The sequence below is a fragment of the Pipistrellus hanaki genome (assembly GCF_964339955.1).
Source record: "Pipistrellus hanaki genome assembly, chromosome: 9".
In the NCBI taxonomy this organism is placed as follows: domain Eukaryota; kingdom Metazoa; phylum Chordata; class Mammalia; order Chiroptera; family Vespertilionidae; genus Pipistrellus; species Pipistrellus hanaki.
The window spans coordinates 29,899,760-29,926,689 of NC_140511.1; the positions used below are offsets into that span (position 1 = coordinate 29,899,760).

General features: G+C 36.0%; 2 protein-coding genes across 2 annotated transcripts in view; one reads left to right on the forward strand and one right to left on the reverse strand.

Moving 5' to 3' along the window:
- Positions 1 to 25,559, forward strand: CHORDC1 (cysteine and histidine rich domain containing 1). The gene is made up of 11 exons (XM_084894666.1): positions 1 to 204; positions 4,725 to 4,774; positions 8,362 to 8,418; positions 9,664 to 9,821; positions 12,422 to 12,522; positions 13,168 to 13,226; positions 17,795 to 17,865; positions 18,942 to 19,047; positions 21,189 to 21,308; positions 21,786 to 21,848; positions 22,046 to 25,559. The coding sequence occupies exons 1-11, from the start codon at positions 141 to 143 to the stop codon at positions 22,190 to 22,192; spliced, it is 996 nt and encodes a 331-aa protein (XP_084750792.1). The 5' UTR covers positions 1 to 140; the 3' UTR covers positions 22,193 to 25,559.
- NAALAD2 (N-acetylated alpha-linked acidic dipeptidase 2) overlaps positions 22,342 to 26,930 on the reverse strand; it is a 53,800-nt gene continuing 49,211 nt past the window's right edge. The window contains exon 20 of the mRNA XM_084894643.1: positions 22,342 to 26,881. The gene's annotated coding sequence lies outside the window, so the exon portion shown is untranslated. The remainder of the gene's footprint in view (positions 26,882 to 26,930) is intronic.

Below are 26,930 nucleotides of genomic sequence, written 5' to 3' on the forward strand. Positions count from 1 at the left end.
GCCTGCGCGACCGGAAAATTCGGGAAGGTTCCTGACCTGAAAGCGGCCGTTTCCGGAAGCCGGCTCCCGCCGCCGCCAGACTGGCGCTCGCAGCGGGAGCTGAACGCGACCCGCCCCGCGGCCCGGTCGCTGGGACGGAGATGGCGCTGCTCTGCTACAACCGCGGCTGCGGCCAGCGCTTCGATGCCGACAGCAACGCCGACGGTGAGGGGACCGCGCCGCCCGCCCCCCTGCACCCCTGGAGCCCTGGGTCCCCCCGCGAGCCTGCGCCCCGCCGCCCCCGATCGGTCCCTTCCGGGGCCCCAGGTGCGCGGCCCCCGGCGGGAGCTGTGTCCCCGCCCGCGGCCGCACGTGTCTCCCGCCGCTCGCTCTCCCGTTCGCCGGGAATGGGGACACCTTCCCCCAGCCACGTCTCCGGGCTCCCCGGGCGGGGGGTTCTCAGTGTGTGTGTGTGTGTGTGTGTGTGTGTGTGTGTGTGTGTGTGTTGTATGTATGGTGCGTGTGTTGTATGTTTGGTGTGTGTTGTATGTATGGTGTGTGTGTGTGTGTGTGTGTGTGTTTGCTGTACAGACAGACCGGAGGACTGGGGACTGGGCGGTGGGCGCGTTAGCCCAGCATTTCGGGGTTCGGCCTGGTCGTATTCGTGTAGAAGTTCATTTGTCTGGAAGCCGGCTTGGGGCGTGTATGGGAGACCCCCTCCTGCTATAAACTTACTTTTACAAGCGTACTTTGGTTAGGAACATTATTCTGTGTCTCAAGTGTTGATGCACCCGCTTCGGGGGGTGATACAGCCGGGGGGGGGGGGTGGAGGAATGCTGGGTATTGTAATTGTTGCTCTGGCCTTTCTATTTTAATAACGTGGTCGGTGTGGGTCAGTGGTTAGAGCCTCGCCCCTTGCACAGAAGGGTCGCGAGTTCGATTCCTGGCCAAGGGGCACCTAACTGCGTGGCAGGTTCCATCCCGGCCCCTGTGGGGGGATGCGTGCGAGAGGAAACCAGTGGGTGTATGCCCCCCTCCCTCCCACTTTCTCCAAAAATCAATGGGAAAAATAACCTCCAGTGGTGAAGATTAACCAAAATAAGTTAAATAACATGCCATGTTATGGATAAAAGTGATTGGATTAACTCTCAACACCAAGATGTAGCATTAAGGATGTAAAGTAGAAGTTAGTTGCCAGACTAGAGGAAAAAAGAAAGTGATCAATGAACTTGAATTTTGATTGGCGAATGGGACAAAGAAGTGACTTGATTATTTGAATATTGAAGGAGGTGACGCTTATTCAAAATCAGCTTTAACGCTTAGTGTAGGTTTTCTATATGCTGTACATTATAACATTATCTCATTTTAATTTTCACCACAACCCTTTGAAGTAGGTATCATTCAGAGAGGCTGAGTTCAACGTGGTAGCCACATGGCTCCACGTTGTGAAGATTAAATCTCCAGGCTCTGAGATCTTTGACATATTTATCTTGGTGCACAGGTGAATTGGTGGCATCATTTAAAATAAGAGCATTGGCAAGACTCTAAGGAAAAGATAAATCCAATCTTTGTACAATACTAAAGTGATTGTCGTTGACATTAATATTGTTAAGTATTCAAGGGGGAAACTGAGATTTCAGTGATGACATAATTGAGTGAGGGGTTTTAAAGCCCTCTGCTATTGGTAGCCTATGTGAAAAGTAGACTGCCTTGCCCAAGTCTAGCCTGTTTGTTCAGTGGCTAGAGCGATGATGGCCTGCAGACTGAAGGGTCCCAGGTTTGATTCCGGTCTAGGACAGGTACCTCTCTTGCAGGCTCCGCCCTGACCCTGACCCTGGACCTGGTAGGGCTTGTAGAGAAGGCAATCAATCGATGTGTTTCTCTCACATCGATATTTCTCTCTCTCCCTCTCTCCCCCACTCTCTAAAAATCAATGGAAAAGTATCCTCCAGTGAGGGAGGAAAAAAAGTAAGCTCCTTTAATGTCTGCGTGTATTCTACTTTAACTTAATAATGGTGAAAGGCTGATGCTTGGTAGTTCCGGACAGTATGTTGATTTATAGGGTGTTAAAATTAAGAAGAGATACACCATTTTTTGGAAGTCAGCTCTATGAGTGTCAAATGGTACAAAAGAGATTGGGCGTGGGGTACAGGAACGCCAGAGGCGTGGGCAGCCCCATCAGCAATACCAAAATCAGCTGGGAGCGCCAATCAAGTTGCCTCACGTTCTTTGCTTTAGCGAAATGGGGATCATTTAGAGCAGAGGTGGGAACATTCAGCAGGCGGCGGAAGGCTCAGGAAATCATTTGGCCCGGCCCTGCCAACGTATTCGGGGTGAGTTAATGAAATGTTTGACCAAATATAGGTTGATAATTTTGTCAAGTCGTGAATGATGTTTTAAATACCCAAATGGCCCTTGGCAGAAAAAAGGTCCCCACCCCGATTTAGAGACTTAGAATAAATATTCCAGTAGGTTGATTGATAGAATGGAAAGTTAAGAAAAAGGAGTTAGAAATTAGAAGAGCGAAGGATGAACTGTGGACGATATTAGGAGAAAGTTCTGTATAATGGGAGAGATCTGACAGGTATTGACTATCGATAAATAACAAGGCTCTTCAAAGCTGATAGAACATTTCAGTTTGAAACACAACTAACTAAATGAGTGTTTAAAGGAAACCTGACTGGTAACTTGCATATGTTATAAACAGTTATTCTGAAAAAATCACCATTTCACAAACAGTGTTTTATTTAGTCCACATACATGAGAAAATTGAAACAGCTGCCAAGCCGAGACCGGTTTGGCTCAATGGATAGAGCATCGGTTTGGGGACTGAAGGGACCCGGGTTCGATTCCGGTCAAGGGCTTGTACCTTAGTTGCGGGCATATCCCCAGTAGGGGGTGTGCAAGAGGCAGCTGATCCATGACTCTCTCTCATCGATGTTTCTAGCTTTCTATCTCTCTCCCTTCCTCTCTGTACAAAATCAATAAAATATATTAAAAAGAAAAGAAAAGAAACAGCTGCCAAGAGGCAGGTCAGAATTTGAGCTGGGGTCAGTTCCAATGTTAAAAGCCCTTGGCTCTTAACCACTACCAATTTGTAACTTCTTACCCATAAAATATTACTTGGAGAAAAACTGGTAAAAGTCCTATAGAAAGGCTAGAGAGGACATTGCCCATCTATTTGTTGCTTGCTTTTGAAAGTGGTGATTTTCCGATGTTGTTCATACTAGTTGTATGGTTAAGACCTGACTCATTGCTGCTGCTATTCTGCCAAAAACTGACCATTATTATGATAGTACTTCTTACTGTTATGCGTTTATGCCCCTGACTCTTGGTAAATTTGGCATTTTAAAAGTCTCTGTTCACTACTTTGGTTCCCCTCTCAGTTTCATATCCCTCTGCACATTCATTTCTACTTTGAACCTCCTTTTTTAGTCCTTGATTCCTTTTCTACCCTTAATAGCTTCTTTCTAATCCATGGGTTTATTTACTGTGCCATGAAAATACTTGACACTTTCTTGTTCTGTTTGCCAGCTTAGTATCTAGACAACACCTGGATACTAAGTTAAGAAACCATATTTGGCTGTTAAGGCAGGGATAGAGAGATTTCCATAAATACCAGTATTTAATCAACACCAGGAGTCAAAGGTTGTAACAGTTGAAATCCAAAAGGACATGTAGGTTGAGCAACACATCTTATAAGAAAACTAGAGGCTCAATGCACGAAATTCGGGCAAGGGGCTTGGCGCTTGCAGCTGCGGTGGCTTGCTTTGGCCCTCATAGTCCGGCTTCCTCCAGAAGGTTGTTCAGCTGTCTGGTCTAATTAGCATATTACGCTTTTATTATTATAGATTACCCAGGTATGGAATTGAACTGTTTTTTTCCTAAGCTTGGTAAGTGTGTCTATTATGTGACTTTTTTCAACATAATTGTCCATACTACAAACTCATTTTCATGAGAGAGGTAAAAATTGGTGGTGTGATGAAGAAAGGAAATACAGAATAACAATCGGTGAAAATAGACTGTAGAACTTCACCTTCTTTTTAATGAGGTTCATCTCTAAGAGTTGACAGTATTTTCATCTCTAAGAGTTGACAGTCTAAGTTTGACAGTATTTTTGTAAAAACAGAATTGAAAGATAACAGTCAAAATCTTGGAGCTTCAAGTTTTTGGTACTAAAATTTTACTACAAAGATTAGAAGAATACAGAATGTAATCTGTTATTCTTGAATAATTCTGCATTATTTTTATCTATAACTATCATACTCCTGAATTAGAACTTTATTACTACTATTTTAATGCAATGTTATAATAAGCACTGTGGCATGTGTCATATTTGAGCATTAGTGAATTTTTAAGGAAAAGTATTGCCTGCATTTGGAAAGAAGATAAAATGTTAACACCTGAGCACTAACAGATTTGGCTCAGTAGATAAAGCATTGGCCTGAAGACTGAAGGGTCCAGGGTTTGATTCTCCTTAAGAGTATGTACTTCCTTTCAGGCTCAATCCCTTGCCCCTGAGGCAACCAATCAACTCTCCCTCCCCTCTGTCTCCCCACTTCTCTCTCTTCCTCCCCTCTCCTTCCCCCTTTCTCCCTCCTTCCCTTCCACTCTCTATAAAATCAGCGGGTAAATATTCTCAGATTAGGATAAACAACCACAAAAACCAAATGTTAACACCTGAAGGAAATGATGTTATTTCTTTATTATAAAGTAGTATTTTTTTTTCTTCTGTTTTTGCCCAGATGCTTGCACATACCACCCTGGTGTACCAGTCTTTCATGATGCATTAAAGGTAGGAATTTGATATATTTCAGCCTCTTTATATTTATAGAGTAAATTTAGAGCTGTAATACTAAATCTTTATTTCTCATTTTTTGTTATTCTGCTTTCTTAATGACCGTTTTGGGATGATTTAAGCAAGTCCTCCACTAAATGCAGGGACAGATCTTTTCCAGTTATAAAGTGGTTATTGCTATCCCAACTCATTTTCTATAACTCTCACTTCTTCACTTTCCTAATTTTGAAGGGAAATGAAAGTAGTTTTGAATCTTAATCTCAATCTGTCAGACTGCTGCTGTCTTCTTATTAGACTCTGAATTTTAGGAAAGATTGTTAATAAACACTTAATGGTGCCAATCTTGGGACAGCATGTAACTTCAGAGTGAAAATAAACAGGAAAGAGATGCCACCTGTTTCCCACCTGTTTTTTGATCTGGAGAAGTAATGGAATAATAGAATGTTGTTTGTCCAGGTTTTTCATGGTGAGTTTATTGGCCTTTTAAAATGTATGATAATATGGTACATTTCCCATTACTATATAGCTTAAAAAGAAAAAGTTGCAGTATGGTGGTATGGTTTTAGTGTGGCTGCTTATTTGTAGTGGCATTAACAATCTCATTGCATGTTTAAATACTATTGGTTCCCTTTGAATTTCTAATATAGTACCTTTCAGGGAGTAGCTGGATCTTTTTTGACATTTAGCTGTTCCATAGCCAACTATAAACAAAGATGCACAAGCAAATAGCAAGTTTATGTTATTCTAGTTTTAAGTGAGGGAAACAGAACAAACTTCCAATAGGGCAAGTTGAGACCTTACTCCTCCTTATGGCTTTTTTAGACTTTTCACAAACTTATAAGGATGGAAACTGTGATTCTGTGGGAATTTTTTTTTTTTTCCCCCCAGGAGTGAGGAGTGTTTTAGCTTTCCTGGCCTACCATTTATTCTAAGTTTGGTTTTCTTATTGCATGTTTTTCTTTTTTCTTTCCTTGATGTTTTCTTCCAATATATTAACCATAGTCATGGTTTTCTTCTCAATCTTCGACTTCCTACTTTCTCTCATTTTGTTAATTCATTCCTCTCCCTCAAATGTTACCTCTGGCTTCTCCAAAGTATTTCCATTTCTGTGTGTAATTGGCAACTGCAGAACAGTGGACTCTTATTCCAAAAATACCCTGCCTCTCAATCTTGCTCCTGTTAGCTATCACTAACTTTCCAGTCATTCAGTCCATAACTCTTTTTTACTAAACAACAGTTAATTAATGTTAATGATTTTACTTTGAAGTATTTTTATTTCTCTCTTCTCCAACCCTACTAGAGAAGAGAGGAAATTTTTATGATAACGCACAAACCAAAATTTTTCTCAATTTTGGTTTGTGCTTGATACAGTAAGTAGTCCTAAAGGAACCCTACTGTTGTTATTGTTTCTATAAACATTTCTTGAAGAATTAGACTTGCTAAGACTACTGGATTTCACAGCTCACTCACTTTTAGACAAACTTTGTAAGTCAATGTAATGTTTACTGTTGCCAGTTTTATACTTGATCAAGTAAGAAGTTAAACATTGCAGTATCAAAAGAAAGAACATTTTAATATTCAAATTAGAAGAGGTATATTTCGAGAAAAAAACAATCCTTCTGAAGAAACAACAGGAACCTTATACTCACATGCTTGAATTTATCCTTCATTTTTTCTCATTACTGAGGACTACCATTCATCCCAGATTGGCATTTGGGAACAGTTAGTCTATATCACCTGTGTAGCCCAGTATTCCCACCAACTTGATAAAATTCTTCATATATACCGTAGTTAAAACAATAAAACCTTTGCTTGCATGGAATAACTTCTCTGGTGGCTATATTATTAATGCTACTTAAACCCTTTATTTAAGGTTGTAGTAACTTTTCATCTATATCTCAAGCCTATCTAATAAAAGACTAATATGAAAATTAACCACCACTCCGCCATACCCACAAGCAAATCAGGAGCAAATATGCAAATAAACCCAACCAAGGTGGCTATGGCTACTGAGAGCAGGAGGGAGGCTAGAGTTCCCCTGGCAATGGGGGAAGCCAAGCTTTCTGCAAACCCTGGCCGGCCCAGGTCTCCACTTAAGGCTACAAAGTTTCAATTATAGAAGATACATAAGTCCCAGCAGAAATGGCTGCTGCCTGGAAACAGAAGGCTTAGCTCCGCTCCAGGCTACAAAGTTTCAATTGTAGAAGATAAATCAACCCAGATACCAGGGCCTCTCCACTTGGGTCGCCAGGGAGCATGGCCAGCCTGCCCCTCGCCCAGACTGCCCCACGCCCCAAGGGAACCCCCACCTGATCCGGGACACTATCTAATAAAAGTAATATTCAGATTGACCATCACTCCACCATACAAGATGGCTGCCCCCGTGTGGACACAAGATGCCCGCCCCCGTGTGGACACAAGATGCCCAGCAGGGGAAGGCTGTTGGGAGGGACCAGGCCGGCAGAGGAGGAAAATTGGGAGTGACTGGGCCTACAGTAAAGGGCAGTTGGAGGGGACTCAGGCCTGCAGGGGAGAGCATTTGGGGGGGATCAGGCCTGCAGGGGAGAGCAGTTGGGGGGATCAACCCTTCAGGGGAGGGCAGTTAGGGGTGACCAGGCCTGCAGGGGAGGGCAGTTAGGGGTGACCAGGCCTGCAGGGGAGGGCAGTTAGGGGTGACCAGGCCTGCAGGGGAGGGCAGTTAGGCATCAATCAGGCTGGCAGGGGAGTGGTTAGGGAGTGATGAGGCTGGCAGGCAGAAGTGGTTAGGGCAATCAGGAAGGTAGGCAGGCAGGCAAGCAATTGGGAGCCAGTAGTCCTGGATTGTGAGAGGGGTCCCAGATTGGAGAGGGTGCAAGCTGGGCTAAGGGATCCCCCCCCCCTCCTCCCTGCACAAATTTTGTGTACCGGGCCTCTAGTTTAGAATAAAAAAGAATTACATTTCAAAATAAAGGAAATATGTATAAAATTTTTCTTAAAAAAAAAAAGCAAAAACAAAGCACCTCTTAGTGCATACTGTGAAAATATCACTACCAAATTCTTCAAGCATTATATTTGGGGAAAGGAGGTGACGTGAGACCCAGATGGGTATGTGCAAAGCTGGCCTTTAGTCTATATTTCAGGCCTCCAAAGTCTTGCTGCCTATTTATTTCCTCATTTTCTGAACTACATTGGAATTAAAGTTCAAGTAATTTTTTGATGATCCAGTTGATATTTTGTTCAGAAGTTACACAGTGGTTAGCAATTTCTATATTTTTATGCTTCTGACTGAAAAGATCATTTGACCTTCAAAGATCTAACAGTACTTAAGTTACTACATTAAATTATATTATTCTGAAGATAGGTGGAACTCATATTTTGAAGAACAGCTACAATATTTAGTACTAAATTATTATAATTATCTCTCTCGTTTACCAGATTTTCTAAGTAAAGCACTTTCTCTTTTTTTTAAATTATGAAATACATAAATATATAGACAAGTCACTTCAGGATTCAAGAAGATAAGTAGAAGTAGAGTATTTTACTGGATTGTGGTTCCCATGCAAATACAGTTTTCAGTTTTGTTTTTTTCCTCTCATGTTTCATAGGGTTGGTCTTGCTGTAGGAGAAGAACAACGGATTTTTCTGATTTTTTAAGCATTGTAGTAAGTATTACTTTTTTTCTAGGTCATCTCTTGAAGGGTACATAATCTGGGAAGCTCCAGATTTAAGGAATCTGATTTCAGTTGAGGCTCTGTTAACTGTATATCATATCTCCCTCCTATAGTCTTTAAAATGTAGGAATTTATCTACCTGTTTTAGAGATTAAAATTTCAAGTTCTCAATTTTGGTTTGTGCTTGATACAGTAATTAGTCCTAAAGGAATATTAAGGAGATGGAAGGTGGTAGGCAACAATTTAAAGTATTTTCAGTTAGGCACAATACATTTTTATCAAGTCAGACATTCCATGGAAATGTACCATCATTTTATATACTTGTAAGAAAGGAAAGTAGAGCTTAATTGACTTGTCATTACTTAATTGACTTGTCATTAATTTTATGATTTCAGAGATGTTAAAATGTATGTATTGTATGTATGTTTGCTACCTGCCAGATGTGCCACGTATTCTATTACTTTATTCACTCCTCTCAAAAAATATCTTACCATTATCTCCTTTACTAGTGAGAAAACTGAGATTTGAGAAAATTGTCCAAGGTCATGTATTTAGTTAGTAGCAGAACTGGGGATAAGATCAACAAGAATTTTGTGCTGTATGTTTAAGAGAGAGTTAAGTAGATATTTATGAAATGTTATTCAGAAGCTTTTTTAAAAAAATACTTTATTCAGATATAATATCTCATCTATATATATAAAAGACTAAGCAACTGGCTGAACGGCCGGTTGCTATGATGCACACTGACCACCAGGAGGCAGATGCTAAATGCAAGAACTTCCCAGTGATAGCAACTTTGCAGAGTGCCCTCTCGCACTCTGGAACCCTTCAGGGGATGTTGGACTGTTGGTTTTGGCCCAATCCCCAAAGGCCAGGGTCCCCATCAGCTGGAGCGACCTGCTTACTTCACAGATGCCCTTTGAGCCCCGGCACCACCCCAGGTCCTGTCTGCCGGAGAGAGATTGCAGGAGGTTGGCTCCAGGGCATGTTCGGTAGGTATCACCCAGTCCTGCCCTGCTGGCTACCATCTAATTTCCTTTAATGTGCACGAATCTGTGCATCAGGCCTCTAGTTTACAAATAATAGTAAATTTAGAGTCTTTTAGTTTCTTAAAATAAGTCAGTATGATAAAAGTGAAGAAGAGGACTTATTAATAAAGAATAAAATATAGTTTTTCTATCAAGGCATGTGAAATAGATGAGAGGGTAACTCTTAATGAATACCTTTCACTAACAGGGCTGTACAAAAGGTAGGCATAATAGTGAAAAGCCACCTGAGCCAGTCAAACCTGAAGTCAAGACTACTGAGAAGAAAGAACTATCTGAATTGAAACCCAAATTTCAGGAGCACATCATTCAAGCCCCTAAACCAGTAGAAGCAATAAAGAGGCCAAGGTACATGTCTTACAGTTGCATATTTTTGTCACGCGTGAATAATAGCATTTGTTCCTGGTATTATGGTTTTGCATAATGCATTTGTAACAGTTGTTTAGGTCACCATCTTTTTTGCCATTTTGTTTTCCTTTAGAAATCTTTTCTTTTTATTCCTCTTCAACTTGAGGCCATGTACACAGTAAACTAATTGCGAAATGGGTCACTGTACCATCATAGTCATGGTGGGGGGAAGGGGAGGAGCCACACATCCGCCTTGTGCCGTGGCTTGTGTCTTTCTCACTCGGGCATAGTGAGATTCTGGAAAGGAATTGTCCTTTTCACCAGTTTGAGTTGAAAAAGAACTTAGAGGTCTTCCTTTTCATTTTTCTCTACTGTTTCTTGAATATATTTTAGGACATTCTTGACAGGAAAATTTTTAGTTCCCTGTCAAATCTATTAAAGAAGAATGTCCTTTTACTTCAGAGGGGTCCATTTTTACTAGATCAGTATGTGATTTTCCCTTGTATTGAACCAAAGTTTCTCTTTTATTTGTCTATATTTTGTCACTTAGAAGAAACCTACTGCCATCTTCTACTAGTACTTTCAGATGCCTGAAACTATTAATCTTGTTACTGACTTTGATTTAGATAGCATATCTGCTAAAGTGTTTAATGTATTTTATTTACATAGGATAATTGTTAAAGCACTTTCGCTCAGTAGAATTATATGATTCTTCATACTCGCCTAGAATCAATTTTATATTCTACACTGCAAATTGGGTGCCACTGTTACACCAGGTCTTATTCATGTGGCACTTGAGTGCTGAATTATTTTAGAACCAAAGTACAGGAATGAATGAATTGGACTTTGTCCTCAAATATGGCTCCTGTTGATATTTTATTTACACTAATGACAGGGTTTCCCAACTTTTCCTTTAATGATCTTCCTTAAATTCATAGCATATTGAATTATATCAGATCAAGATAAGAACCCCAAGATACTTTTTTGATTTTTTGTTTATTTAAGCAAACAACTTTAGTATTTTTATTCCAACTTCACCTTATTAAAAATCATGAGAGACTATCAAATGCCTTGCTTAGCAGTCTAAAAAGTTTTTTGTTTTTTTTTAATTATCAGAAAAAGACAAGCATTGTGACATGACTCCTTAAGTATTACAGTGTACATATAATTGTCAATATGAGTTACTATTTTTTTTAAAATAATGCACTACTACTAATTTTACTTTAGAAGAAGAGAGATAAATATTTTATCCTATATTTGGTGATATTGTAAAGATTTTGAGGATATAGGTTTTTATGTACTTTGTTAATGGCCTCCTACATCAGAGGTTTCATTTCATTAAGGATGTGGAATGAATAGGCTTTATATTTTCATTCCTGAGTTTATTAATAGTCATAATATCTATTGAATGGGCCTTAAACAGTTCCTACATATGTCACTTAATCATATGAAATGCTAGGGGAATGCTGTTACTGTTTTATTATACTTAAATTTCCTGCTGATACATCTGAATTTAAAGTTACACCAGTGTCCACACTAAGTGAATTCTCTCCAGCAGTTAGGAATATGATTCACTTAGTACATATTTATTGCTTATTTATTACATACTCAGCATTTTGCTAAGTCATGAAACATAAAAGTACATCATGGTCCCTTCCTTGCATATACTCATTTTGACAAACTTGGATTGCCACTCTTTATTTTCTTCCCATTAGCCTATTGATTAATAATTCATTCTGTTGGCAATAGCATTATTTGAGATTTAATATTTTAATATCAGAACCTTTTCTATTAAACTTAGACATGTTGCCCTGACCAATTTGGCTCAGTAGATACAGCTTTGGCCTGTGGACTCAAGGGTCCCAGGTTCAATTCTGGTGAAGGGCATGTACTGTGGTTGTGGGCACATTCCCAGTAGGAGGTGTGCAGGAAGCAGCTGATTGATGTTTCTCTCTCATCGATGTTTTTAACTCTCTTTTCCTCTCCCTTCCTCTCTGTAAAAAAAAAAAAATCAGTAAAAGATATTTTTTTAAAAAAAAACTTAGGCCGAAACCGGTTTGGCTCAGTGGATAAAGTGTCGGCCTGCGGACTGAAAGGTCCCAGGTTCGATACCGGTCAAGGGCATATACATTGGCTGCGGGCACATCCCCGGAAGGGGGTGTGCAGGAGGCAGCTGGTCGATGTTTCTCTCTCATCGATGTTTCTAGCTCTCTATTCCTCTCCCTTCCTCTCTGTAAAAAATCAATAAAATATATTAAAAAAAAAAACAACAAAAAACAAAACTTAGACATGTTAATTCAGTAGAGCAGTTATTTGGAAAAACTCCCCCTGGCTGGTGTGGCTCATTTGAGCGTCATCCCATACACCAAAAGGAGGCAGGTTCAATCCCTCGTGGGGCCCTGTGAGGAGGCAACCCATTGATGTTTCTCTCTCTCCCTTATTCTCTCTAAAAATCAGTTTAAAAATTTTATAATGGGAAAATCTTGATTCACACATGTTTTGGCTTCTTTCCATAAATAAGCTCTTAAAAATATTTATTTTTAGTACAAAGAAATATTTTAGTACATTAATGATGGTAATAAAATTTCAAAATTCTCCAGCCCAGATGAGCCAATGACAAGTTTGGAATTAAAAGTATCTGCCTCCCTAAAACAAGCCCTGGATAAACTTAAACTGTCATCTGGGAATGAAAAAGACAAAGGTAAGATTTTGTTTTGTATGTTGCAATTATTTTTCGTACTATTTATGTAAAAGCGAAAGGAGCTGGATAATTTACTGAATATAAAAAATACATATGTAGCACCTTGTAGTAAAGAACTTATTTAAATGTTTTTTGAATGCCAATAATACCAGAGAATGGGTATGTGGTTTATTTAAAATGAGAGCCTGTTAATTAAATTATGTTCTTCTTCAATTCATTACTATTTTTTAAACAGATAAATTTCTTTGATAATTGTAAATGTTTCCTTGTGTACTCGATAAAATATATTTTCTGACCTATACGTGATATCCATAGGAAGAAAGTACCCTTTCATGATTTCTCTTTCAAACAAGATTAAGATATTGGATATAATATTTTATTAAGAATAGAAATGGGTCACATAGCCTTTTAGAGATATCAGTAAAATCTAATCACAATAGTTGGCTTATTAGCTTTTTAAATACATTACCTGAAAGGTCATGTAGAAAACTTAGTTACTTAAAATGCTTAATATTAATATCTTAAATTTTTGTATTTAGATTATTTTTAAAATATATTCTTTTTATGGAAAAGGATACTTCTTAAAAATGGCACTATAGTTAAGTGTTCTGTTTTAATGTTTCTCATTTGATTTTTTTGTTTCAGAAGAAGACAGTGATGAAATTAAGATTGGGACCTCATGTAAAAATGGAGGGTGTACAAAGGTATATATTGTAAAATTTTGTTGAGTCATGGAAGTAAAATATTAATTTTGGAAAAGTGTAATTTTGTAAATCAATTCAACACACATTTGTGTGCCTATTACATGTTGGGCACTGTGCTATGAGCTATGGTTTGTGAACATTGATAAGGGAGTGTCTGAGGAGCATATCTGATAGGATCGTGGGATTAAATAATCCTAATTTAGTCAGCGCTCACTGAGAGCTTACTATGTGCCAGACATTGTGTAAGGTAAGAACATAGTAGATTAAAGCAGAAATCTCTGTTCTTGTGATAGTCTAGTTTAGAAGAAAGAACAATAAATAGTTAATTAAAATGAATTCAGACAGTTATGAAGAGAAGAAAATAGAGTGAAGGTATTTAAATCAGAATGTCAAGAGAAATTTTGCCAAAGCCGGTTTGGCTTAGTGGTAGAGCGTTGGTTTGCAGACTGAAAGGTCTCGGGTTCGATTCTGGTCAGGGGCATGTACATTGGTTGCGGGCATATCCCTAGTAGGGGGTGTGCAAGAGGCAGCTGGTTGATGTTTCTCTCTCATCGACATTTCTAGCTCTCTGTCTCTCTCCCTTCCTCTCTGTAAAAAATCAATAAAATACATACACACACACACACACACACACACACACACACATATATATATATATATATATATATATGTATAAAAAGAAATCTTTTATGAAGTTGTGACACTTAAAAAATCTTAATTATGTATGGATGAGTTGAGTAAGTCTTAGAGTAGACTCGGGAGTAGTATGTATAGAAGCTTTAGAGCAGTGTTTCCCAAACTTCTCATGATGAGAATCACCTGGTGGAGTTGTTAAAACACAGATTCCTGAATCCCAACTAAGAAGTGCTAAACTAGAATTTTTGAGAACATATAGGTAAAATTGCATACCTAACTTAGTGCTCTGTATATAACATCTGTCTTAGAGCACTAGTTAAGTATACAATTTTACCTATATGTTCCCAAAAATTCTAGTTTAGCACTTTTTAGTTGGGATTCAGGAATCTGTGTTTTAACAACTCCACCAGGTGATTCTCATCATGAGAGAAGTTTGGGAAACACTGCTTTAGAGCTTGTCTATTCAAAGAATTATGAGAACTTCAGTGGGGCTTGGACAAAGGTGTGTAAGGAGGTAGTGGAAAAGAGGTGGGCAACATTATGGAGGTCCTTAAAAGCCACAGTGAGGTGTTTGGGCTTTATTCTAAGTAAAATGGGAAGCTATCATCTGTTTTAAGGAGGGATTTAAAAATTTGTCTTCGGCTGCTAAATGGCGATTATAATGGGGCAAGAGTGAATTTGAAGAAGGAAAAGTAATTAGGATATTATTGTGGAAGACCAGGCAGTGAGACTAGAAAGTATGTTTTTTAGAAGTGGTTAAATGTGGGATGTAATCAGACATCTCAATGAGGCTTCCCCCTCCCTCCTTGTTCTATGTAAAATTGCATACCCTCCAATATTTCCTCTCCTTTTTTTCTCCATAGCACTTCACACCTTATGACATACTACTTACTTTGCATATTTATTTTGCTAATGTTCTAGCTTTCCATTCCCCTCCTTCCCTTATATAAAGTTTAGAAGGAAATGATTGTATTTGTTTTGCCTCTTTGCTGTATTTTGAGTGCTTAGTGCAGTGCCTGGCGCATGGCAAATGCATGTAGAATGAATGATATCTTGAAGAATTAGCAGGACTTGCTAATGAACTGGAAGTGAAGGAAGGAGGCTTGTGTCTTTAGCATGTAGGTGATTGGTGGAGCATTAATGAAAAAAGAAGATGAGTTGGAGGGAGCAGGTGTGTGATTTATCCTCATGTTAAGTTTGAGATCACCTTACTCATTTAGGGATGGAAATACAAACGTCTTCACAAAGGTAGAAGCAGTAGATAAATGATAATTCTTGGGGTAGGAGAGTCAGGGCAAGTGGTAGAGTAGTGGAGAAAGAGACACAGAAAGAAGGTATTCTGGGTAAATTTTGAAAAACAATGATAGTTCTGTAAATGAATAGAAAGGAAAAGAATATACTACTATAGTGGTCGGCAAACTCAGTCAACAGAGTCAAGTATCAACAGTACAATAATTGAAGTTTCTTTTGAGAGCCAAATTTTTTATACTTCTCCTAACGCCACTTCAAAATAGACTCGCCCAGGCCGTGATATTTTGTGGAAGAGTTGCACTCAAGGGGCCAAAAAGCCACATTTGGCTCGCGAGCCAGTTTGCTGACCATGGTACTAGTGTATCCCAAAATAATGGAACAGAATTTGCTCGTGCAAAGTTGAGATTAAAAGAGATAAATAGGGGCCAGATCCTGAAAGACTTTTTAATGCTCAAAAGTGAGACTTTAGATTATGAAGGCTATTACAGAAAACTTTTACTCTCTTTTTCATTGAATATACATTTAAAGACATGCAAATACAAGTTTGAGAGCTTGAGGGATTTTCCAAAGCAGAACCCTTCTTATGCCTCTTCTCATTATTCACTCTCCCAAAGGTAACCACAGTTTTCTATTCACAAAGATGAGTTTTGCCTGTTTTTGAACTTAATGTAAATAGAATCATAGAACAGGTATCCTTGTCTCTGTCTTCTTTGCCTAATAAAATATTAGGGTGATCTTTGTTGCATTAGCCGTAGTTTGTTCAGTTTCATTGCTTTGAAACATGCCGTTATTTGAATATATCAATTTATCCTTGCTATTGCCCTTTATATTTTTGGATTAATGATGCTGTGAACATTTTTGTGCATAACTTTTGGAACATGAACATTCTGTTAGAAATATGACTAAAAATGGAATTGCTGGATTATAGTGTGCATATGTTCAGCTTTAGCAGTTATTTTGACATATTTTTTCAAATTGGTTGTTATTTACACTCCTCCAGCAGTTTGTTAGGCTGGTTTTATTTGTTCTGCACCTTGGTAACACTGTAATATCGATCTTTTATATGTTAGCCATTCTGGTGGGTATGTAGTGTTCTCATTGTGGTTTTAATTTAACTTTCTGGGTGATGAGATTAAGTACCTTTCTGTATTTTTATTGGTCATTTGGATATCCTCTTTTGTGAAATGTCCAAATCTTTTACCTATTTTCCTATTAAATTTGCTTTTTCTTACTGATTTTTGAAATTCTTTATATATTTTATTTTAGATAAAAGTTTTGTTTGTTAGAGACAGTATACATTTTCACTATCTTAATGGCTTTTGATAAATAGGGGCTCTTTAATTAAAAATAAATCCAATTCATTAATTTTTTCTTTGTGACTAGTGTTTTCTGTGTCCTGTTTATGAAATCTGCTTACTTCAAGGCCCTGAGTGAGAATCTGTTATTATAGTCTCACTAGGAGCCCAGCGTGCGATTCGAAATTGAATTGCTGGTCCTACCCTGCCTCTTTCTCTGCCTCCTCTGGCCCTTGAAGCAGCCACAGCCTCTGCTGATCAGGCCCTCCCCTGGTGCAGGCACATGGGGGCCCCTGCCGCCCCGCCCCCCAACGCTGTGTGCACAACCTCCTCCTGTCTGGTTGACCCATTATACCTTCCCGGTTAATTAGCATAATTCTCTATTTTATATAAATTGCCTAAATCTGGTGGTGATCATGAGAAAGATTAGCAGGTCAAGTTGATATTTTTAAGTCAAATTGACAGTTTTTGATAGACTGCATATGATTGGAGGGAGAGGAAAAATTGAAGAGGACTTACAGAATTTTGCTTTGCGAGATTGCGTTGATATGGTGTCATCAAATAAGGTGGGAAGATAATAGGTTTGGGGGGCAACAGTGATAAGTTCAGAATCGAACATACTGAGTTACATGTACTTATATCTTTAGGAGATACACATACCCAGAACTTTGGATTTACAGAAGAGTAAATACAGAATTTTATTTTCTGTACTGTAGGTGGTTACAGTAAATGCCAAAATAGAAAATATATTACTGGCTGCATTTATGTTTTATTAACATAACTTTTTGTGAATTCATCTGTAGGGCCTTTACCTACAGCAGGAATGGGGCCCGGATCTTCCAGACAAATCCTGTGTGTGTGTGTGTGTGTGTGTGTGTGTGTGTGTGTGTGTGTGTGTATATATATATATATATATATATATATATATGTCTGCAGCTCATTTTACCCTTCATGGGGATAAGAAATTACTCTAGAACTTGCAGAATTTCTTACTAGGTTGTCCATATTAATCCCTAATACCCAAACAGATTTTACTATGCACATAAATCATACTGTTCCTAATCTCTTGGTTTTAATATTGTTCTGTAAATTTAAATACCTCAATATTCTTGGATGTGACTTCATACCCAAAAGTCTGAAAGCATATTAATATATCCTATTGCCTACTTTTTGATTTGCCTTTTTCATAGGGGACTGAAACTTAAGCATATTCAAACAGGAATAATTTTTCATTTCTTATTGAAACGGCCTGGGTGAATTTGACTACACTAGGTTATGTTATTTCTTGAACATTTTCATAGTTCATAGAGGTCAGCACTACTACAAATATGTGTGAAATGTAACTTTGAGGTATGTAACTTTGTTTGTTTGTTTGTTTTCTTTTAGACATATCAAGGTCTACAGAGTCTAGAAGAAGTCTGTGTATATCATTCTGGTGTACCTATTTTCCATGAAGGGTAACTTACTTATTAAAACTTTATGGTAGAGGTTAGAAAAGTTATTATGCCTTTAAACATTATTTGCCCTGCAGTAAATTAGATATTTTTATTTGTATTGTGTAATCTTTACAATAATCTAGAAATGTGTGTGTTGTCTCTTTACTCATGAGAAACTGAAAAAGTATTTCAGTTAAGTGGCCATTGTGACTCAAACTTCATGTTTCTCCTTATTTTATATTTTCATAGAGGCCCAAAGCACGAAATTCGTGCAAGGGGCTCAGCTCTCGCAGCCCCAGCTGCCTCGTGGCCCCACGGCCCCGTCCACTGATCATTCCAGAAGGTCATTCCACTGTCCAGTCTAATTAGGATATTAGCTCTTTATTATGTAGGATGTGATACTTATTTGAGCTAAACAGCTTTTTGTTGTTTGAAGAACAGCATTGCAGGGCATTTATAGTTTTTGACCTTGGGCACTAACAACACCAACGTTGTGGTGTCCAAAAACCCATGCTTGTCTATAGCTTGTAGTTGAGAGCCTCTCATTATCCTATAGTTTATAGAAAAACTGTTAAAATCTTCCATTGTTTCCACTGTTCTTTAGAAACCAAGCCCAAAAGTTTTACTGTAATTTTTGTCTTCTAATGTTAGATTTTATCAAGTATGTAGTGGTGAGTTTCATTATTCACAACCCCAATACTTTGGGAATGACCTTCACAGATGTGCAGACATTAGTTTTTAGTTTTGTTTGCATGTTTTCATTTTCCTGGGTTATTAAAATGTGAGGATATAAAACTGTGGTCATAGCACTCTTTGGTAGCTTCATGAGGACACTGGAGCTGTCAGTGAAAAGTTGATTTGTAATTCTGTGGTGTTTTTAAGCACCATTACTTAGGAGATCCAAAACTGTTATAATAAATGACATTGTGAATTTAAAATGATCAGTCTTGATAATATTAACTGGTTACCTACTTAGATTTAAGATACTAAAGTTGCACACTTAGTGATTTTTTTATATCACACTTGTCGCTATGATAATTCTGAACTTAATTGGTTGTGAGATTTTATTTCTGAAACTTTTCTATGATAATTTATAGGATGAAATACTGGAGCTGTTGTAGAAGAAAAACTTCTGATTTTAATACTTTCTTAGCCCAAGAGGGTTGTACAAAAGGGAAACATATGTGGACGGCAAAAGATGCTGTAAGTTACCTTTTCAAGATAACATATTAAAGTATATTCATCTGTGTTATTTTTTAAAATTTGAGATTATCCTGTCTTTAGATTAAAAATAACAGTTTGCCTCTATCTCACACGTTTGATGGGCCTAAAAACTAAAAGTAATCTGAGTTAAACTCCCAGAGCATGCCCTTTGATCAAAATAGTCATTGTATATATTAATGCTAGTATATACATTTTTATGAAATACTTAAGCCTGGAAATTTTTTTAGATATTTTTCTGTAATTCTGTGGTTATTCCCACTTTTTTTTTTTTAAATAAAAATCACTTTTCTGCTCATTTGATGTTATCGATCATTTAGACCTCTGATTGTCTTTTGGCCTTAGAAGTCCATTCAGCCATTTACAGGTGAACAAACACTTCATCTGGTAGCCAAAGAGAAGTATTGCAGACTTGTTGAAATTGTTTTGAATGCCTCTGTTTGCAGGGAAAGTGGTCAACAGAAAAAAGAAAGCATCAGTTCCTACTTCCCTAGGTAGCTTTTTAAAAAGACTTGCGGTTCTGCAAATAATTCCCCCAAATCCCAGTAAGCTATAAAAAAGCAAGTAATTGCCGAAGCCGGTTTGGCTCAGTGGTTGAGCGTCGGCCTGCGGACTGAAGGGTCCCAGGTTCGATTCCGGTCAGGGGCATGTACATTGTTGCGGGCACATCCCCGGTGGGGGGTGTGCAGGAGGCAGCTGGTCGATGTTTCTCTCTCACCAAAGTTTCTGTCTCTCTATCTCTCTCCCTTCCTCTCTGTGAAAAATCAATAAAATATATTTAAAAAAAAAAAAAACAAGTAATTTATTGCTAAATAAGTGTTTGAGAGCTATTATTAATATATTATGTAATGTAGTTAGATTTATGTGCTGCATTGGCACTAATAAATCCAAGGCAAATATTTTCAGTATATGTCTTTTAACTTTAAACGTAATTGTAAATTTTCAAATTGCTGTAGGGATTTATTCTGCGAGTGAGTATTCTATATTTTCTGCCTTTTAATAACACATGGTTGGAGATAATATATACAGGGTGGAACAAAAGTAGGTTTACAGTTGTGATTACCTGAAACACAGGATTTAATTCTTGTATTATTACTTATTAATTATTGAATTATTTCTATATGAACAACTATAAACCTTTTGTCCCACACTGTAAACCGTTTGTCCCACAACTATAAACCTTTTGTCCCCTATAATCCCTCAAATTATAATTCGTCTGTCACAAAACTTCTAAATGTGTTTTATTAGCAAAAGAGTGAAGTCTCCTTGTATTTTCTCCTAAGTCCAAAAATTTGAAGATTTCATTTAAAAAAATAAACTTGTTTTTTATTATATGCAAAAGTTTTCAGAATAGAACCCTTGGTGAGATTTTTTTTGTAAATTAAAATAGCTTTATTTTTCCTGTTTATAGAAAAGAGTAAGCAGAATTATAAATTGTGTGAAAGAAAAGTTCAGATTGTTTAAAAATTTGCCATTTGAAGTGTAAAATTCAGTAGCCTGAAGTACATTCACAATGTTATACAGTCATCACTTCTTTTTCCAAAAGTTTTTGATCCAAACAGAAATGCTATACCATTGAATCAATATCTCCCCATTCCACTGCTTCCCCAGTTCCTTGGTTACCTCAACCTACTTTTTATTTCTACAAATTTATATATTCTAGATATATAAGTGGAATCATACAATATTTGTTCTTTTGTGTCTGGCTTATTACAGTTGGCATGATATTTCCAATACTTATCCACATTGTAGCATGTTTTAATACTTCCTTCTGTGTGTGTGTGTGTGTGTGTGTGTGTGTGTGTGTGTCTCACACTTTGTTTATCCATTCATCTCTCCTTTTTAAAAATATATATGATTTAAATTGATTTCAGAGAGGAAGGGAGGCTCTAAAAGAAAAAAAAAGGAATACATGTGTTCTCTAATCATAAAACTATAAAGGTTCTTTGTATAATGATATATCTTACTATTCAGACTTTTTATGGCAACTTTAGAAGTTTACTCATAAGAATTAAAGGTAATTACATGATAAATTTTTCTCATGTAGATAGGTCTTAAAAAATCCTCTTTTTCAGAAGTTACATGGAGCTTTGTAAATTCATAAAGGTTGTCTTATATTACAGGGGAAAAAAGTTGTTCCATGTAGACATGACTGGCATCAAACTGGGGGTCAAGTCACAATTTCAGTATATGCTAAAAATTCACTTCCGGAACTTAGTCAAGTAGTAGCAAATAGCACATTGGTAAGTACACTAAAGATCTCTGAGAAAAATTATCTTTGTACATTTATTCTTTATGTTGATGTAATAATTGTTCTTATTTGAATTGGCTTTAAGATAAGTTCTTTTCATCTTTCCCATTTAAAATTTGAAATTACTTTTAAAGGAATATTTTAAATGAAAAGTTTGAAATTACTTTTAAAGGAATATTTTAAATGAAAATTTCTACATAATACAGTTCTGGAGCATTTTGGAGACACTGTAGTAGCTTAGAAAATTTGTCAAATAATATGTTACTTAGTTCTCTCAATGGGAAATTTCAGATAATTTTTCTTTCTGCTCATGTTTTTTTCAAATAAAAAGTACAATATTGGCAGTTTGTTAAAATGGCTTAAATGGTTTTTATCAATATATTCTTATTTTCATAATCATTGTTTTATATCATAAACCTTGAGTTTGGATTTGATCAGTTATTCAGCTTTCTATAAATATCTTTTTCAGTTAAATGTGCACATTGTATTCGAAGGAGAGAAGGAATTTCATCAAAATGTGAAATTATGGGGTGTAAGTATTATGAATCCAGCATAATTATTTAAGATACCATTTCTATAGTAAAAGGCAGCACTTTAGTAATTATTCTAACCAAAAAGGTGAAATCTAGGTATTTAAATAGCACTAAAGTCTTGGAATTTTTTATTATTAAAATAGGCAAGACTAATACACTACCCAGGTTTACTTTAATTATCTTGGATATTTTGCAGGTGATTGATGTAACACGAAGTTATGTAACTATGACTGCAACAAAGATTGAGATCACCATGAGAAAAGCTGAACCAATGCAGTGGGCAAGCCTTGAACTGCCTGCAACCAAAACCCAGGAAAAGCAAAAAGAAGATAAAACAGAATGAATTGAGAGGGAATAAAAAGTTATTGCCTGTTTTAGAATTCTTAATATGTGGTGAAGTAGTGGCTTGCTGCTGTAAATCTTTGTTTTGTTGTGATAGTTGAATCTGGTATTTCAGGGTCAACAGTGTAGGTTCTTAAAAGCCAAAGTCAGTTTTATCTTTTTGTGCCTCTTTTTTTTTCTTTTTCCTTTTTCTCTTTTTTTGGTTTAACTAAGATTGATTATTCATTTATCCTCACTAATAGAATTATAGTTGTGTCCCATACTTGAAAAAGCTAGAAAATAGCTTGTAAGTAGAATAGTTCTTTGTATAATATTGTGTTAAACAGATGAATATAAAGTAACATCTCTTTCTATTCCATAATTAGTAAAGCAAGACGGAATGTCAAATTTTTAATTAGTTTTTTCATGAGTTTGTGTTCCTATAATACTTGAAATCTTTAAAAGTTAAAGCTCTGCAATGTTTTTTTTCCACTCGGACGGTTAATTTCTGTAGGAGGATTAAATTGTAAGGTAGTGTAATAACTAGTTAAAGAGGAATATATGCATTGATTAATAAATTACAATTTATTTGCAACTAATTGCAAAAAAACTTATATCAGTACCTATATTACTTGCAAGGCAGTATCACTTAAGAATACAGGAAACATAAAAAATATAGAGGTATGGATTTATTTAAAATTCATCATTTTATGAGACTAAGCAATAATGTTAAATATCTTCTGATTATTTATAAGTCTTGGTATGGTGTGATGGTTAAATTGTATTTGAATCATAGGCCATACCCTCTTAATATTTTTAATTACATATAAAGAGAAACTAAATATATATATCTGGCTTTCCTGATGGTAAACTTTATAAAATTCTAGAAATACATTATGGAAATACACTAGAATTTCAGAAAACTAAATATTTGAGCGTTGCTTTATGACAGCTATTACATATTAAAAATAGTGTAATTGTTTTATTGGTGTTTTTTTTTTTTAGACTTTCATGAACAGTTTGACAATTCCAGGTGATACAATATTGATTATATATTGTATTTTTAAATAAGTATCAGAGAATTAGATTGTTTATGTTTATAGAACCCATTAAAGAATAGATTACTTTTTGAGGTAGTGCAGAGCTCACAAAGAAAATGAAAAATGTTATGAAGGCAAAAACTCTGGCAGAATTTTTGGGCATGAATTATGCTTGCAGAGATTAAAATGATTATTTCCTAAGCCCTTTGAGTGGTTCTTCTCTCGTCCCTGCAACCCCTCTACCCTCGTCCTCTTGATGAATAGGATTTTATCATGGAAAATTTGCTGAAATACAATTTTAGTTAAAGAGTTAGTATATCTCACTCTATAAATAACTATTAGATGTACAATAGTTATGTAATTGTTAAATGGCTTAGCTCTGTTACAAATAAAGATGTAAAATATGGCAACTAGGCTTTTCTTATACTAAAATACTCTGGCAAGAAATTTTTGGCAGTAAAATTGGTACACAAATAGAGTATTTAAGTGAATTGTATTTAAATTTTGTAACGGTAGTTTTCATAACTTAGGACCTGGGTTCAATAGGACACATGCAATCTTCATTGTTTAGGGGAAAGGTTGCTATTTTGATTTGAGGTAATGAATTAATATACCCTTTTTTTATATGCCCTTTTTGAGGCTATTTTCCCCTAAAAACCACCTTACTATGTTCTGTGCTATTGAAATATTGTTTAAAGCAAGCGGATTATACACCTAATAGTTAACAAAGTTCTGACTTTTGTATTATTTTTGGATACAGCATACACTTTAGTCTGGTTACATTAGTGACCCTTCTGTTGTTAATTTCCACGAACCTCTGAATTTGCTGGCCAGATAAAAATTTAAATGATACTTGTCTTTAACTTATACATACATATAGCAACACATTTATAATTAGGTAAAATGTGTTTTACTTTTATCAGACTTTCAAAAAATTAAAATTCTTAACTTTTATTAAGTTGTCCCTCTAGAAATATATTTTGTCTTTCTCAGCATTGCTAGTAATTACTATAGCAAAGCAGTCAAAGCTATGTTTATTATATACTTGGTAACTAATTTGATAGCTAAACTAATCATGGGAAAAATTATTTTTTGCCTACCACATTTGCTAGTAGTATAAAATAAGGTCCTAAGAAGTTGAGCTTTTATTTCTTTTCAACCTCTTATTTTTAGGAAAATTTAGATTTACAGAGGAGTTGCAAAAAAAAAAAAGTACAGAATTTTTTATATGTTATGTTAATCTTTCCCTAGTTTTAAAATCTTACATAATCAAGTCATGTTACATTACTATTAACTAAAGTAGAAAATTAATTTTGACCATCTGTTTTTAGAGGAATACTATTAAATGGTAGTTCTTGAGACGTATTCTAGTTTTTGGTAATAATTTAAGCCAGGAATTTATAAACCATTAAAAATATAAATTGAAGTCAGTCTACCATAGACAAATGTTTGTCAAAGGTGTAATTTCTTGTTCTGACCATATACTGGCAAAGGACTGTAATCTATTTTATTATAATTTATATTTTGTACCATCAATTATAATTTTTATCATGTATAACTTTTGTTTGGTTTTCTTTAGACAAGTCTTCAGCATCTTAATGGCAAAGAGAACCTTAAAGAATTCTTACAAATACATTAAGTGACTTTGGATTATTGCTCTGCCACCCCTTTCTTTTAAAAAAAAAAAAAAAGTCAGTCATTCTCCAGTTTGAAAATGCTTGTCATGCATACACCCACAATAAACTTTTTAAAAAACTCATGTACAAGACCTAATGTCAGTTGTAGGGTATTTGGGTTATCAGAACATTAACAGGTGTTTTTGTTTAATTATGGATTACTTTGATATAGAATTCATATTTGGTATTTGATTCTGTTTCTTTTATAATTTCTTGCCATCACATGTTCTTAGGTTTTGTAATTCGTTTTTTGGGGTTGTTTGTGGTGTGTGTTTTTTTTTTTGTTGTGTGTCTTTCCCCCCATATATTTTCATTGCTGGTTTGTTGGGTAGTTGGAAAGTTGTTTTTTTTTACCTGATTGCTTTCTTGCTGTTCCAAGTATCTTACAACTTAAACTCATTTTGTTGTATGGCATGCCTTGTTAAGTAAGGGTAGGCACACGGGGTTGTATATTTGTGTGGCATTATCCTTAAAATACTGGGCTTGCAACATTTTCTTTTGGGCAGTTATTGTTTGATGTTAAGTTTTTATGTAGTTTTTAGTTGTAATTCATTCAAGAACAGTTTTTCTGAACAGCATATTTTTGTTAAATGCTAATTAATGACTTTTTAGTTTTCCAATTTACAAGGTTATTTAATGTCTATTAAAATAAAATAAAACTTCCAGCCTTTAACATTTTTGTGTTAAAGATTGTGTCAAAATAATTTAACTTGCCATTCGTTTTTGATTATGCTATTGTCCAGATAGATTCTTTTTTTTTAAGGCTGATACTTTGAGTAAAAAAGTATTAGTGTTAAGCCTGGGAACAGGGAAATGGGTCTATTAATGCTTTTTTAAAAATGCTTATCCTTTCCTTCACAATGCTTATTTCAGTTTGCAGTTCCATACTTCATATTTTATTTCTATGATTAATTTGTAAGTGTCTATATCTTCTCATAAACTGCATATAACTTTGTGTTTGGGCCAATCATTTTATCCTCATTTTTTAATATTTGGCATGTTGGTTGGCTTTTGTAAATATCAAGACACTAAGGATTAGTGATGGGCCAGTCACTGTCTAAGGACTTCAGTGAATATGGACTTGATCCTCATATTCAACCTATCCAGGTAAGTTCTATTACTATATAACAGGTAAGTTTTATTACTATATAACTGGAGAGAAAACTGGTTTATGGCACAGGTTGAATAACTTGACCTAAGTCAAAATGAGTGAGTTGTGGAGTAGAGAATTCAAACTCAGGCATCCTGGCTTTGTGTTCTGTGCTGCTTATGTCTGTCATTTGAATTAATAGGTTCCATAAAGCATGGGCAGATGGCAAGGAAAACTAATAACACTGTGTTCAGTCACCAGGACCACATTTTTTAGTTTCATATATTTTGTTAGAAAAAAAATGTATAAAATATGTCCTTTTGTATGGATGGTTTTGGTTATAACAATAAGCTCGTTATTTGTGATTTCGCAATTCTTAGTCTCTAGTCAAAATCATCAGTTGAAAAAAAATTTTTTTTCCATTGCCATTTTGATAGTGATACGTATTTTGTATGTAACTCATAGATGGGAATTCATATCTACCTGTTAAACAAAATAAACATCAACTTATCTTTGTTTTTGCCATTAGTAAGAATTGGAATGTCTACAACAAAGAAACGTATAAGATTGTAAACCTAGGGACAGATAGTGAAGGATCATTTGAATTCCTTCCTTTTGTCTTCTAGCCCAGGTCAGTGGTTATTAAAATATCAGTTCTAGACCAGTGGTATCAGCATCTCAGAATCTGTGACAAATGCTCTTTTTTTTCTTTAATATCAGACCTACTAAATCAGAACCAAAGTGATGTCCCAAAAATTTGAGGTATATTTTGTTTCATTGTAACATACAATAGAGTTTGAAAAACACTAACAGCGTGAGTCTAATTAAGCTTTTTTTTTTTTTTACTTTATCAGCTTATATATTTTGTTATTAATCTCTTATCAGATATATGGTATATATCGGGTCTAGTAATAATTAATGTCGTTTTTAAACATTCGTTTAAAATCTTGCTTG